Consider the following 16,093-nt stretch of genomic DNA (forward strand, 5'->3'; position numbering starts at 1 on the left):
AAAACTATGAATTAACACATGTGGAATTATATACTTAACAAAAAAGTGTGAAACAACTGAAAATATGTCTTATATTCTAGGTTCTTCAAAGTAGCCACATTTTGCTTTGATGACTGCTTTGCACACTCTTGGCATTCTCTTGATGAGCTTCAAGAGGTTTTATTTGGTTTGAAGGATTGAAAGGCTTGGTAGCCATATATTGTTTGTAAATGTTGTTGGTGCTTACAAAATAGAAGCATGTCCAATTGAAGGGATCCACATCTACTATACGTATATGGTATACCCAATTGATATGCTGAAAATGTACGAGATGTGAATACCATTTCAAAAAGGTTTTCTGCATATTTTAAAAACTTTACATATGGTAGGTTGGCCTATAACAAAAGAAATCAACTATATTTACCATTAGTCAGCACTGGAGCGAGAGGGGTGGATGGATTCCGATGGCAGGTATGACTTGTTTCTTTCTTTTATAAGCCAACCTACCCTCTCTGAAGTTTTAAAAAACAAGTTGAAAAAAACCTGATGGAATGTCAGTAACTGATCTGTATAAATCTATATAAATACTTGTAATAATAAAATGTAATATCTTCTTTAAACAGCGACGTGAGGTTGCAAAGACCGTGTTTTGCTTAGTTGTCATATTTGCCCTATGCTGGTTCCCCATGCATCTGAGTAGAATAATTAAGAAAACTTTATACAATCAATATGACACGGGACGATGTGAGCTTCTCAGGTAATAAACTCAATGAATTGCTGCTTTTAGTAATAATAGAGATACGACTGAATCATGAAAGCATTTTGCATTATGTAATGCATTATATATTTAATTTCAGGTTAATTAATTCAATTAAAGTATTTAGAAATAATTGAATAAAGAATCAATATGTTTATAGAGTATTTAAATGTTGCTGTTTTTTCTTCAAAACTTCTCTGAGGATTGCCATATTGGAGAAATTCACTTAGTTCTTGTATTCTTCTGTATAGACTGTACTGCTTTATGCCAGCTATGTTCACTGGGAGTGTTTTTATTATTAAGGTTTTCAGGAAAAGATCAATTCTTCTTCACCAGAGAGCAGACAGTGACAAGGGAGATCTATACAGAGCCTTATCTTTGTGTACAATGTATAGTGATAATATCCTGCCTGATCTAGTCCTCCATCAGAAAGAAAATTAGTAGACTCGGCTGATTCTGCTCCAGTCTACCCAACAAATCTGAAAAGTCTACCACAGACATCTTTCTGTCATTTTCTGGTGCTACATTCCCTTCTTTTATTGAAACTTTGGCCACCATCCATACTTTATTGAAAAACAATCCATACTTTTTTGGAAAAAAATGTAAGAACGACAGAGGACAACATTAAAAGTGCACCAAATGTACAAAAACCTGAAGCCCTAATTCAAAATAATTGTAGGTATAATGTATAATATAATCAGTACATCATCTCCAAAACAGGAGCAGTAATGACTTGATTTTGCTCCAAATATTCTAAAGAAAAAGTATGCAGTATCAAAAAATTACTAATTTGAGTAGGCATAAAGTTCTTTTTCAATGTGCAATGTACATAATCATAACAAATAGAAAATTCATCCCTTAGAACCCAAGATGGTGGGAGGAAAGCACAACGCTTAAATCAAATTTATATAGTAATATATACTACTAGCTGGTATGTGCTGCCCCCTCCTGGTAATTGTGCTGCCCCCATCCTGTCCCCACCATTCTATACTGGTATGCATGGCACCCCTCATCCTCATCCTGGTATGCATGGCACCCCTCACCCCCAATCCTGCTATGCATGGCACCCCTCATCCTCATCCTGGTATGCATGGCACCCCTCACCCCCAATCCTGGTATGCGTGGCACCCCTCACCCCCAATCCTGGTATGCATGGCTCCCCTCATCCCTATCCTGGTATGCATGGCTCCCCTCACCCCCAATCCTGGTATGCATGGCATCCCTCACCCCCAATCCTGGTGTGCATGGCATCCCTCACCCCCAATCCTGGTATGCATGGCACCCCTCACCCCCAATCCTGGTATGCATGGCACCCCTCACCCCTAATCCTGGTATGCATGGCACCCCTCAGCCCCAATCCTGGTATGCATGGCACCCCTCAGCCCCAATCCTGGTATGCATGGCACCCCTCAGCCCCCAATCCTGGTATGCGTGGCACCCCTCAACCCCAATCTTGGTATGCGTGGTACCCCTCACCCCAATCTTGGTATGCGTGGCACCCCTCACCCCCCAATCCTGGTATGCGTGGCACCCCTCAACCCCAATCTTGTTATGCGTGGTACCCCTCACCCCAATCTTGGTATGCGTGGTACCCCTCACCCCAATCCTGGTATGCGTGGTACCCCTCACCCCAATCCTGGTATGCGTGGTACTCCTCACCCCAATCCTGGTATGTGTGGTACCCCTCACCCCAATCCTGGTATGTGTGGTACCCCTCACCCCAATCCGGGTATGTGTGGTACCCCTCACCCCAATCCTGGTATGTGTGGTACCCCTCACCCCAATCCTGGTATGCGTGGTACCCTCACCCCAATCCTGGTATGCGTGGTACCCCTCATCCCAATACTGGTATGCGTGGTACCCCATACCTCATCCCTATCCTGGTATGTATGGTACCCCATCCCTAACCTGGTATGTATGGTATTCCTCATCCTTTTATGCATGGCTCCCCTCATCCGAATCCCGGTGTGCGTGGCCTCCTTCATCCGAATCCCATTATGCGTGGCAGCCCTCATCCCCCCAATCCCGATATGCGTGGTACCCCTCATCCCCCCAATCCAGGTATGCGTGGCACTCCTCATCCCCCCAATCCCGGTATGCGTGGCACCCCTCATCCCCCCAATCCCGGTATGCGTGGCACCCCTCATCCCCCCAATCCCGGTATGCGTGGCACCCCTCATCCCCCCAATCCTGGTATGCGTGGCACCCCTCATACCCCAATCCCAGTATGCGTGGCACCCCTCATCCCCCCAATCCCGGTATGCGTGGCACCCCTCATCCCCCCAATCCCGGTATGCGTGGCACCCCTCATCCCCCCAATCCTGGTATGTGTGGTACCCCTCAACCCAATCCTGGAATGTGTGGTACCCCTCACCCCAATCCTGGTATGTGTAGCCCCCGCATCCCTTTCACGCTGTACACACATCCAAAAAAAAGAAACACTTATACTCACCTTTCTTCTCTGTGCTCCAGCGCTGCTGCGTCCTGTTCTGCCAGGGAGGAGCGCTGCGCCAGAGCACCGTGCTGTCTGGCGCCATTTTGCTGAAGACACTGCAAATGTGTCTTCAGTAAAATGGCGCCGGATAGCGCTATGCGCATGCGCCGATCCGACGCCTCACTCCTGCCCCGGTCTCCGGCGAAGAGAGGCGCCGCGGCATCGCTCCTCCCGGTCAGGTAAGTATGTAAGTATGGCGCCGGAGATCGCGGTATGCGTTCAGTGTCTACGCATACCGCGATCTCCGGCGCCATACACTCCTCTTACCTGTAACGACTGATGCGTTCTTCTGTCTGGAGCCAGACTGTGCGTCTCGCATGCGCAGTCTATAAAGGCTTCAAACAGATGGACGCATCCCCCGTTATATTATAGATTGAAATAATCATGGTAGACTACACACAAAATTTGAAATCCAATGGATAGATCATTGTTTGCTCCAGTCAAATACTGAGAGCAGACATGATAGGCTGTGTGCCCACTATGCATTTTTTAAGCGTTTCCGCAGCGGCAATTTTGGCGCAGAAACGCTTAAAAAACACTTGGTAGAAGGTCTGCCATGTTCCCCAATGATAATCCGCTTGTGCTGTGCTCATGCTGTGGAAATTTCCGCTGCGGATTCATTGCGGAAAAATCACCAGCACTACCAATTATTTTGTATAAGCGCGGCGGTTTTGCCGCCATTGACTTGCATTCAATCACTTAATATCCGCATGACTACATGTGCACATGCGGATATTAAGCGATTCAATGTGCGGATGGTACCCGGGTCTGGAGAAGAGGAGACTCTCCTCCAGACCCGGGTACCATAGTACCTGTAAAAAAAAAGAATTGAAAATAAAAAAAAACATTATACTCACCTTCTGATGGCCCGCGGTCTTCTATTCGGTACGTCTTGGCTCCCCGGTTGCTCGAGATGGTGAAAAAGGACCTTCCATGACCTCATTCAGTCATGTGACAGGTCACGCGACCGCCGACGTCAGTGGTCGCGTGACCTGTCACATGACTAAATGAAGTCATGGAAGGTCCTTTTACACCACCGCGTGCCACCGGGGAGACCGGAGAAGGAGACCGGGGGCCATCGGAAGGTGAGTATAGTGTTTTGTTTTTTGTTTTTTACCATTTTTATTCTTTTTTTTAACTAACTTGGTCACACTATATAATATCCATGCCGGTTGCATGGATTTATATAGTGTGACCAAGTTGTCAAGCACTTTTCCAAGTGATGCTAACATCGCTTGGAAAGCGCTTGACAACCCGCATGCGAAATCGCATGTGCAAAACGCCTGACAAACGCTTGTCCCTGGCTGAAAAAACACATGTAAAATCTGCATGCGTTTTTTCTGCCAGGGAGATGCAGAAACGCTCAGGAAAAATACAGAGTATTTCTGCATCTTGGGCACATAGCCATACAGCGTTCTGGCATCATAAAAGAGTGACCATTTTATCATCAATGTGTGTCCTGGTATATGAACTGTAGTAAAACAATGCTGCAAATTCTTGAAGGTTACCACCGTCCATACAAGTCTCTTGAACTGGGTAACATAGCAGGCGACCATTACATTCACATACTGCCCATACCATATTTCATGGGTTTCCATCTCATCTCATTCTAAGAAATGAACTACTTTTCATTATGCACATTGTGATTTGAAGATGAACTTTATGCCTGCTTGATTTTTTAGGTTTGTTTATACTGCATTATTTTACTTTAGGGTCTGTTTGGAACAAATTCTTTGTTTATGGGATATTGCATTAATTATCATGCATGTTTTACACACAATTATTCATTCAGTTAAGACAATTACACCATAAGGGTACGCTCACACTAGCGTACCATTCTCATCCAGAAAAGTAGGGTGATTATTTCCTCACTTGTCATCAGTGTGCAGTCCGTATGCAATCAGTTTTTTTACTCAGCAGCTATTAATCTTTTACAAGGCCATTTATAGTTTCCTATACTACAGAATTGTAATGTATCCATAAAAATCGTAAGTCATTCTGATGGTCCATATGGCATCCAATTTTTTTCTCACACCCATCAGATTTCGGGGTGAAATCGAAGCATGCTGTGATTTTTTTCTCATGCTGAATACAGCTGAGAAAAAATATGCAGATCTGCACTGCCACCTTTTTTACGCTCATTGCACTTGTCCAACTTACACGCTAGTGTGAGAGAACCCTAAACGTATAAAAGTTTTGAATATGAAGTCCAGGTTCTTGTAATTTCATGCTTTTTAAGGCTTTTAAAATTGCTGCCACCTTTCTGCCTTATTTTTTCAATAAAGTCTGAATTATTTTTGAACTATGAATGTGCAGCCCAGTTTGCCGGTACCTTTCGTCTAGAAATTTGGTATAACTGCTTTACCGTAGTCTTCTTTTTTGGCTAAATTGAGCAAAAAAAAAAAACACTAATGAGATTATATTAAAGATGTGTTACTTTTACAAGTTGATCCCTTCTGAAATTTTACTTCAATTTAACTTTTAAAAACGTGTCATTTTTGTGTCTCCAGCTGGGAAAGCCAGACAGAGATAGGATGTGTCATAGGGCGATGTGCTTATCCCAGTCTCTGTATGGCTTGCTTTTGTACTGCCATGCATGGTTTTCATCAATGTCTGTCACAATTCAATGTGAGATATTAAGGTCTAGTAAATAGTTTTGTAGGTTTGTGTTTTATAGATAAACAAGACGTTAATGTGTTCATGCTTTTTTCTTGTCTAGTTTTTTGTTGGTGATGGACTTTATAAGTGTTAACTTGGCTGCCCTCAACTCGTGTATAAATCCAATAGCGCTCTACTTTGTCAGCAAGAAGTTTAAAAACTGCTTCCAGGTAAGAATATCTGATTTTGAAACGCATTTAAAGTTTTAGTTACTTATGCATCATATAACAAAAAAGGAATGAAAAAGATGTCAGATGTATATTAGTGGGAGGCTAAATGATATGCCATATCAGTATCCTATAAAGGATACAATTCGAATATGAAATAAAATAACAAAAATACTGTTAAGTAAAGAGAATTATTAGAAGATGGATACCTCAACAGCCAAAAAAATGATAATTAAAATGTTAATAGATATAAAGTGTTGCCTTAAAAAAATCATATACCATACATACATCCACCCAGGAAAAACACACCCAATGTGCGTTTCGCTGAGGCTTCATCTGGAGTCGTATGCTAATAAGATGCCAAGTGGCCACCGTGCCTTTCTTAACCAGTGAAGTTTCCTGGTCTCCCGTCTGTAAACATTCCTAAACCCCTCCCCTTTGGCCTTCAGTGATAACTGTATCTGTTGTCAGTGTCATATAACGTGCTATTGAAATCCCCATCACTAGGGAGTTTTAACCTCAGTCAGATATATATTAAGGAAAACTCCCCTTAATATACTTTATTACACAGGAAATATATACCTGGCCTTTACCAATAACCAAAACATAGCAGGAGAATCTAGTGGTCTATTTGTTGAGGCACTCGAAGCCTCTCATGCTAAGCTTCACAGCCTTTGAGCCTATTAGCTTGGCAGGAGAAAATTCTAACATTGCACGGCTGCCTAAGAAAAAGAAACGACTGATCTTCTGGCTGACCCTTTTCAACTTTTGGCAGGAGAAACAGCTTTAAATATAAGTTGAGCCGAGGTACAATTTGAGTCATGAATTTTATTAAATGAATCTGGAACTATTGTAAGATATGGAAGAATATGGTGAGTGAGTGAGACCAGTGTAGTATGGCCGAGTTGTAAAATACAGAAAATAGGGATGGTGGCTGAGGTTGTGAACAGTGGGTGAGATAGGGGGAAAACCAGATAGTGGCACGCAAAGTACAGTGCGGCTGATTATGACAAATGCCATGTCACCATCAGGACAATATTGTAAGATATGGAGAATAGGCATTTAAGAGGGAAAGTAACACTTTGAACAGCATAGTAATACATGACAATAGAATTACATTTAAAGAGTGTGTCCCATCTTCTGAAGCAGGCGCACATCGCTCCCCAGCCTACAGTCTTTCGGCTAGCTGAGGGGGTGACTGTTCCTGCTTCCGCCGCTAGGCTGAACTGTGTATTCATGATGCTGCTATAAGAGACAGCTTCTACAGCATCAGCAGTGCAATGGGGCTGGAGAGGTGGCTGGGATTAGGAGCTACAGTGCATTTCAGCAATCCCAGACTGGTCTCATGGCAGTGCTTACAAGCTCAATAGGAAAGCTATTGTAAGCACTGCTCATGTTTGCCACCGCCAACAGCAGTGGTCAGTCCCCATTACAATAAGCTGTAAAAAATAAAGCACAAAAGGTTTATCCATAGAACTGAGCAAATTGTAATAAAATAATAAATGGCAGAGTTGCTTGTTTTAACAAGCACAATCCAAAAATACCTATCTGACGCACCCCTGGGCCTGTGTCGCACAGCGTTGCGCATGCAGGAGCTTACCCGGAGCCGGATCTGTTGAGGGTTGTAGTCTCGTGGCGGTGACCCGGTCCGTGCCCAGGGAGTCAGACTAAGTGGCGTTGTATTAGCGGTAGATGTTGGACGACTACGCCACCCGTTGAATGCAGCGAAGGAGCTGCCGCTGCAGGACAGACCGCTGAGGCCGGTGGTAGGATTGTGCAGCGTGATAGTATCACCCCCAACGGGAGGGGTATGGCCTCAGGGCTGCCGACGTGGATGATGGGGGTAGCAGGAATCACTCAGAGACGATGCGGTGTAGTTCAGGGTCTTTACTGGTGATAAAGATAGACCCTCCCGGAGTACTGGCTAGCGATCGGGGCCTGGTCAGTCCTTGAGTAGATGGGATCTCCCCTGGCCAGGCGGAGTTGTAGGCCTCCCAAACTGACTGTACTCTTCTGGCTACCTTGCTAGAGGCGGGTATAAGTAGCCCACGTCCCTGAGTGTACCGTGTGGTGCTCACCCGTATGGCCGGTGACTCGGGGCCTTCTAGTGGCGTCCGCTCCACGACGGCGGTGCTGGTCCCACGCGTGTGACCGTGCCTTCGGGTTTCTTGGCCAGAGGACCTGAAATCCCCTGCCGGTCGGTTTCTGCTGCTGGGTAGGAGTTAGTCCCCACAGCCTCGGACTCCGGGTCCGGTGATAGCTTCCCAGTCAGGGCGAGCTCTGCAGCTGCCAGCCCCTGACTCCTTATAGCACTGCTCCCACAGAGCTCCTGATGTTCTTTTCCTATATCTGCTTCTCTTCTCTGTCTCTACTTCTTCTCTACTCACTAACCCTGCCTCAGCCCTAGGTTTATATAGGGGAAGTCCTTCCCCTCCCAGGACTGGGCAGGAGGTGTGGCATGCATAGGATCCCTGACCAAGAGACCTCCCACCTGCTCTCAGACATAACATTGCTGTTACTGTGGAAACCAGACCCCTGGGGTGCCACATTCCCCCCTAGTGAAATTTAGTACTCCGGGACTAAACATATTTTTAGAAAAACATAACAAGGTATAAACAATAATAATACAATAAGAAAAACACATAAAGATGGTTACGGCGTGTCCGCAACCGGGTGCAATTTTGAGGAAAAGCAAGGTGTCCATTTCACCAAAACAGGGAGACGTAACCAGGTAGGGGTCTGTCCTGCCCCGAGTCCTTAACAGTCTTTAGTCCATTCCTAGGTTACGCTCCAACCAATTGTACAAGGATTCCCGGTAAATCCACCAAGGACTCCTAAAAATAACTAGAAACACATAATTATTTACAAGTAACAGACAGGTGACCTCAATAAAACAATTTAAACACTTCAAATCCTCCAACGTGCGGGTAACTGGCCTCTAGTGGCCCTAGTGGACCTACGGAGCTGACTGTCTGGCCCTGAACTACAGGGTGTAGGAGCTGTCAAGGGTAAACTGGGCAGCTGTTTACGGGCTCTTTGGCTCACTAGGGGTACGGCAGGCTCACTATGAGCAGAGGGTTGATCCTCCTGTTCTGCTTGTGTGGAGTCTGCTGCCTCCTGGACCGGCTGCTCTTCCAGCTCTACCTGTTGCTCCGTAGGCACTTGGGATGCTGGTTGGAGGAACGTGAGGACGGGTACCACAACTGTACCATTGACTTGAGTCCAGGACCGAGGGAAGTCTCCGAGCACAGTACTAACCATATCTTCCCTTTCCTCTACGGGTCGAGGGTCTTCTTGCTCTCCTTCTGGGTTCCGTAGCTGTTCGGGACACTTCTTCAGGTGATCCCGGGATACAATGGCTGTGGTTTCCCCTCCGTCTTTACTGATGGTACAAACCTTCGGGTTGTCGTGGCTTGAGGGCAGTACGGTGTACGGGTCCTTCTCCCACTGGTCGTCCAACTTGTGGAGCCGTCTCTTCCTCTTCAAGACCTGCTCTCCGGGTACCAGGGGAACAGCGGGAGCATACTGGTTGTAAGTTTTCTCTTGTCTTTCCCTAGCGAGACAGAGACTTCGCTCCACGCTCTCCTGTACTTTCCGGTACTGCTGCTGCCTCTCTGTGTCCCAGTCTGCTTCCGGTGAAGTGTCCTCGGGTGTCAGGACTCCCATCTCCAGGTCAACAGGTAGCTTACCAGGCCTTGCCCTCATTAGGTAAGCCGGGGTACAGTTGGTGGAACCTACAGGGATGTAGTTGTATAGGTCCACCAGGTCGGGCAGCTTCTCAGGCCACAGACTGCGTTCTTCCAGGGGCAACGTTTTCAGAAGATCCATTACCACCTGGTTCATTTTCTCACAAAGTCCATTAGTTTGCGGATGATAGGGTGTCGTCCTTATCTTCCGGCAGCCATACAGATTGCAGAATTCCTGGAAGACCTCCGCTTCAAAGGCAGGTCCCTGATCCGTCAGCACTTGGTCCGGGTACCCGTGTGGACGGCAGAAATGCTGCTGGAAGGCTCTAGCTGCCGTTTGAGCTGTTAAGTCCTTAACGGGGACGACAACCAAGAACCGGGAGTAATGATCCACAATGGTTAACGCGTAGACGTAGCCACTTCTGCTTGGGGTCAGTTTTACATGATCCAAGGCTACCAGTTCCAACGGCTGCTTGGTGACGATGGACTGAAGGGGGGTCTTCTGGCTGGCACGGTCCTTCCTTCTTAGGTTGCACGGGCCACAGTCTCTGCACCACCTCTCGATGGTTCCCCTCATGCCTACCCAGTGGAACCGCCCGCGCAGCAGGAACTCCAACTTCTTCCATCCGAAGTGTCCAGCCCCGTCGTGGTATGCCTCCATCACCATGGCTGCGTCTCTTCGTGGCACCACTACTTGCCAGATTAGTTCATGCGTCCGGGAGTTAACCATTCTGCGGCACAACTTCCCCTTGTAAAGGAACAGTCGACTCTTCTCAGCCCACAGTTGTTTGGCTTCCTCCGGAGCGTCTGGGTCAAGGCGAGCCTCTGGCCGAGTCAGCATCTCCTTCACCAGTCGGACGGCAGGGTCACTGTCTTGCGTTTCCTCCCAGTTGTAGTGAGGCAAGGGGTTAAACGTAGCGGCTTGCTTACTCCTTACCCGATGGGAATACTGGATAGTCCCACGACGGTGGAACGCGGGGAGTTCGACTTCTTCCAGTCCCTCTGGATCTTCTCCTACGTCCGGTAGGTTTGGCATCCTGGACAGGGCGTCCGCGTTGGTATTGGAGCGTCCTGCCCGGTATTTGATTGTGAACTCGTAGTTGGACAGACGGGCCATCCATCTCTGCTCTAGGGCACCGAGTCTTGCCGTGTCCAGGTGTGTCAACGGGTTGTTATCCGTGTACACGGTGAACCGGGAAGAAGCGAGGTAGTGCTTAAAGCGTTCGGTGACTGCCCACACCACTGCCAGGAACTCTAGCTTAAATGAGCTGTAATTCTCAGGGTTTCTTTCGGTGGGTCGCAGTTTTCGACTGGCGTAAGCGATTACTCGTTCTTTCCCCTGCTGGATCTGGGACAGTACGGCTCCTAGCCCGATGTTACTTGCGTCGGTGTAGAGGATAAAGGGCTGGCTGTAATCAGGGTACGCCAGGATTTCATCCCCCGTGAGGGCCATCTTCAGCTGGCGGAAGGACTCTTCTTCTAACTTCTCCCATTTGAAGGGCGGCTTCTGGTTCTTGGCCTTCCGGGACTGGCCTATCAGGAGGTCCTGCATAGGAGCTGCCTTTTTGGTGAAACCGGGGATGAATCTGCGGTAATAGCCTACCAACCCGAGGAACTGCCGCACTTCCTTTACACTGGAGGGACTTGGCCATTCCTTAATTGTGGTGATCTTATCAGGGTCGGGAGCCACTCCGTCAGCACTCACCACGTGTCCCAGGTACTGCACCTTTGGTTTTAGGAGGTGACACTTGGAGGGTTTTACCTTTAAGCCGTAGTTTGCCAGAGCTTCGAACACTTCCGCCAGGTGTTTCAGGTGGTCCTCATAAGTCTTGGAATATACGATGACATCGTCCAGGTACAACAGGACCGTCTCAAAGTTTCTGTGGCCCAGACAGCACTCCATTAATCGTTGAAAGGTTCCTGGTGCGTTACAGAGTCCGAACGGCATGCAGGTAAACTCGCTAAGTCCCATCGGGGTGGTGAATGCGGTCTTCTCCCGGTCCGCCTCTGCTACAGGATCCTGCCAGTACCCACTAGTGAGATCCAAGGTAGAGAAGAAGTTAGCAGATCTTAAAGCAGCCAAAGACTCCTCTATCCTTGGTAAGGGGTACGCATCCTTGTGTGTGATACGGTTGATTTTCCGGTAATCTACACACATCCTCATGGTGTTGTCTTTCTTTTTGACTAAGACTAGTGGAGCTGCCCAGGGGCTACAGCTATCCCTGATCACCCCAGCCTCCTTCATGTCCCTAAGCATCCCCTTGGCGTGTTGGTAGTGTGCAGGGGGTACGGGTCGATACCTCTCTTTTATGGGAAGATGGTCTCCCGTGGGGATGTGGTGTTCTACCCCCTTGACTCGCCCGAAGTCTAACGGGTGTTTACTAAACACTCTCTCGTACTCTTGAACCACCCAATAGACTCCCTGTCTCTGGTGTGAGGGAGTGGAGTCAGTACCCAAATGTAGTTGCTGACACCAGTCCTCCATTGTTTCCTTAGAGCCGTTACTTTCCTCCGGGGAAGATGGAGGCAAGGGTTCTACGGACTGTATGGAATTTTGATTGATGGTATACAATTTGGCTAGTGTGGCATACCGGGGCAGGTACACTTCCCTCTTCCCGATATTTATTGTGCGAACGGGCACCCTCTCATGGCGTACATTGACCACCCCCCGTGCTGTCAAAATGGTGGGCCTACTGTCTGAGTAAACTGGTTCTACCATTGCCTGGTAATCTCTACCTCTCAGACCAATAGCTGCCCGGCACCAAATCATCATTTCACTTTTTGGGGGCATGGCAATAGGGAAAGGGTCACACATTCTTACGCTACCAATCTCACCACCAGAGAGTTCTATCTGTTGCCGTCGCATCAGTGCCCGGATCTCTTTCTGGAGCACTCGCTGCTGGCCGGAGCTGGCGTTCTTGCAACCTGCTGTAAAAGGAAAATCACCTCTGCAAGACAATTTTCAATTACATTAGTTCCTAGAGTTATCTTTGGGTGACTCTCGTGCTTGTCAATGTCTACAATGATCAGTCCCTGTGCCGCCAGTTCAACTCTACCGATTTTAATGGTCACCTCTTTAAATCCAATCTGTGGCACGGGCTGACCATTGCTGGCGATGATACTCAAATCGTCGTCAGGGTAGCGGGTGATATCCGAGTCATTCCAGTACTGCTTGAAGAGCACGTACGGGATAGTGGTAACCTGTGACCCGGTGTCCAGTAGGGCACTCATAGGGATGCCATCCAGTACCACAGGCAAGACTGGACGTCCTCCCACATATTTGTCGCGCCAGTTCGATGGGCCTGATGATCTTTTTCCTGGGGTTTGGCCCTCTACCCCAGGTTGTGCCAGTTTAAAGGACAGTACCTTGCCATATGTCCGGGTTGATTGCAGCGGCGGCAGATGGGTTGTCCGTCCTCGTTGTATCGGTCGCTGGGTCTTCCTCTGGCCGGTGGGGTCCTCCTTGGTCGACGCCACGGGATGTCCTCCGGTCCGGATGCCAGCTGGATCTTCCCTGGAGTGGAAACCTGTAAAGACTGCACAGTTCGGGTTAGCGCGGCAACGCTTTTAGCTAGCTCTTGGACCTGATGGTGCAGGTCTGGAGCCGGGTCATTGTTCAAAGCCTGCGCATCAGCTCCCACAGGCCCTGCCGACAAGGGCGCCGCCTCCTGGTGGTAAGTGATAGTGGGGCGTCTGTGGGTCACAACGCCACCTGGTGCCGGTTCTCGGAGCACCCGGATGGCTCTGTCCTTGAACTGTGCAAATCCCAGATGAGGGTCCTGTAAGGCCATTGCCCGCAACTGGGTTCGGTGGGCATTGCAATATAAACCCTCTATAAATTGTTCAGTCAACAGCCTGTCCTCATCTCCCACGCCGTCAGGGTCGGTCTGCTTAATGGCTCTCAGGGCCTCTTGTAGGTTCAGGGCATAGTCCCTTATACTCTCGTGTGCTCGCTGCTTGCACCCGTAGAATCTAAGCTTGATCTCGGCTGAGGTGCGGGTATCAAAGGTGTCCCTCAGCCGGGTTAGTATCCCTGCAACAGTCCTCCCCCCAGGTGGCCAGGACTTTACCTCCCTTTGGGCTGCCCTGGTTAATTGGGCCACCAGGATGCTCACTTTTTGCTCTTCTGTGAGGGGATACACCTGGAAGAGGCTATCCAGCTTTTCTCTAAAGTCATGCAGGGTATGTGACTCCCCTGAGTACTGGGGTAGCCAGGCCGCTCCCGGGATATAGGGCATGGTGAAAGGCATGACTGCAGCAGCGGTGGCGCTGGCGGGGGTTGAGGCAGTGAAGCTCTCCTCCGTATCCGACATCTTCCTCCCCCCTAGTGGACCGTGGCCTACCTTGCAATGATCCTCTTCCGTAGGCCGCGGCTCCGCAGTGGATCGTCAGGGTTGAGGACCTTCCGTCGCGCTCCTGTGACGTCGGCATCTGCTGGGCTCCTTCCAGGACCTTACGCAACGTCCGGACGTGAGGCGGGGCTTCAGTTCTCGCGCGCTTTCGGAGTCCACGCCCCTCTTCTTCCCGCGCGGCGTCTTCAAGATGGCGTCCAACGGCGGGAAAACTCCACGGATGGCGGGAAGAAGGCAGAAGATGGCGCCGGATGGCGGGAAAACTTCGCGGATGGCGGGAAGAAGGTAGAAGATGGCGCCGGATGGCGGGAATCTTCACCACTGGTAAGTTTGAACAGTCTTTTTCAGGCACGCAGTACCCGGTGGTTGCGGGCACGAGATCCTGCCGACTACGCCAAAAGTTGACGCACCCCTGGGCCTGTGTCGCACAGCGTTGCGCATGCAGGAGCTTACCCGGAGCCAGATCTGTTGAGGGTTGTAGTCTCGTGGCGGTGACCCGGTCCGTGCCCAGGGAGTCAGACTAAGTGGCGTTGTATTAGCGGTAGATGTTGGACGACTACGCCACCCGTTGAATGCAGCGAAGGAGCTGCCGCTGCAGGACAGACCGCTGAGGCCGGTGGTAGGATTGTGCAGCGTGATAGTATCACCCCCAACGGGAGGGGTATGGCCTCAGGGCAGCCGACGTGGATGATGGGGGTAGCAGGAATCACTCAGAGACGATGCGGTGTAGTTCAGGGTCTTTACTGGTGATAAAGATAGACCCTCCCGGAGTACTGGCTAGCGATCGGGGCCTGGTCAGTCCTTGAGTAGATGGGATCTCCCCTGGCCAGGCGGAGTTGTAGGCCTCCCAAACTGACTGTACTCTTCTGGCTACCTTGCTAGAGGCGGGTATAAGTAGCCCACGTCCCTGAGTGTACCGTGTGGTGCTCACCTGTATGGCCGGTGACTCGGGGCCTTCTAGTGGCGTCCGCTCCACGACGGCGGTGCTGGTCCCACGCGTGTGACCGTGCCTTCGGGTTTCTTGGCCAGAGGACCTGAAATCCCCTGCCGGTCGGTTTCTGCTGCTGGGTAGGAGTTAGTCCCCACAGCCTCGGACTCCGGGTCCGGTGATAGCTTCCCAGTCAGGGCGAGCTCTGCAGCTGCCAGCCCCTGACTCCTTATAGCACTGCTCCCACAGAGCTCCTGATGTTCTTTTCCTATATCTGCTTCTCTTCTCTGTCTCTACTTCTTCTCTACTCACTAACCCTGCCTCAGCCCTAGGTTTATATAGGGGAAGTCCTTCCCCTCCCAGGACTGGGCAGGAGGTGTGGCATGCATAGGATCCTCCCACCTGCTCTCAGACATAACATTGCTGTTACTGTGGAAACCAGACCCCTGGGGTGCCACATATCCAATAAGATAAAAACTGCAACTGAAACAGCACAATACTAATATACAGATACCCCAACTTTTTCCTGAGCCAAATAAAATATATAATAATTTTATTTATACAAGTATACATAAAAGAATATTAAAAGCATATGTATATAATGAGACAACATGGGTAAGACTGATGATGGGTATACCTGGAAAGAATGTAAATATCCTACACAGTTATAATGTATATTATATAATGAATTCTGCAGATCAATAATAGATATAATAATAACCTATAAAATCATCTATCTGTACACTGATATGTGCCTCAGATAGTGAGTGACAGTATACAATGCATTATATTCAAATAGACAAAGCAAAAAAATGAGAAGTATGGCAAGAACTACATCAAATGTTCCACACAGGAATAAATTCACAAATTTAGATGATATGCAGTATTCATTGATGCATAACCAGAGATATATTACCTTTGGAATATATTTCCAAGAACCCACTGCACCCGACGCGCGTTTCGCACTGAAATGCTTCGTCCAGGGGTCAATATACAAATTACCCACATTAACATTATTAAACAGTTTAACAACCATATACAACAAGCAGGGTGAAAGGCAACTTGTGCATTC

General features: G+C 48.5%; 1 protein-coding gene and 1 long non-coding RNA gene across 2 annotated transcripts in view; one reads left to right on the top strand and one right to left on the bottom strand.

Annotated features, from left to right (window-relative positions):
- The window catches only part of EDNRA (endothelin receptor type A), a 71,963-nt gene that overhangs the window by 48,806 nt on the left and 7,064 nt on the right, over nt 1-16,093 (top strand). Inside the window, exons 6-7 of the mRNA XM_073642507.1 lie at nt 603-736; nt 5,950-6,058. Of these exons, the coding sequence (XP_073498608.1) occupies nt 603-736; nt 5,950-6,058 (243 nt within the window). The remainder of the gene's footprint in view (nt 1-602; nt 737-5,949; nt 6,059-16,093) is intronic.
- The window catches only part of LOC141155955 (uncharacterized), a 36,909-nt gene that overhangs the window by 8,187 nt on the left and 12,629 nt on the right, over nt 1-16,093 (bottom strand). The gene's annotated exons all lie outside the window — the stretch shown is intronic.

The sequence above is a fragment of the Phyllobates terribilis genome, unplaced genomic scaffold (genome assembly GCF_046119375.1).
Source record: "Phyllobates terribilis strain yellow unplaced genomic scaffold, ASM4611937v1 Scaffold_1__5_contigs__length_1240528914, whole genome shotgun sequence".
Lineage (NCBI taxonomy): Eukaryota > Metazoa > Chordata > Amphibia > Anura > Dendrobatidae > Phyllobates > Phyllobates terribilis.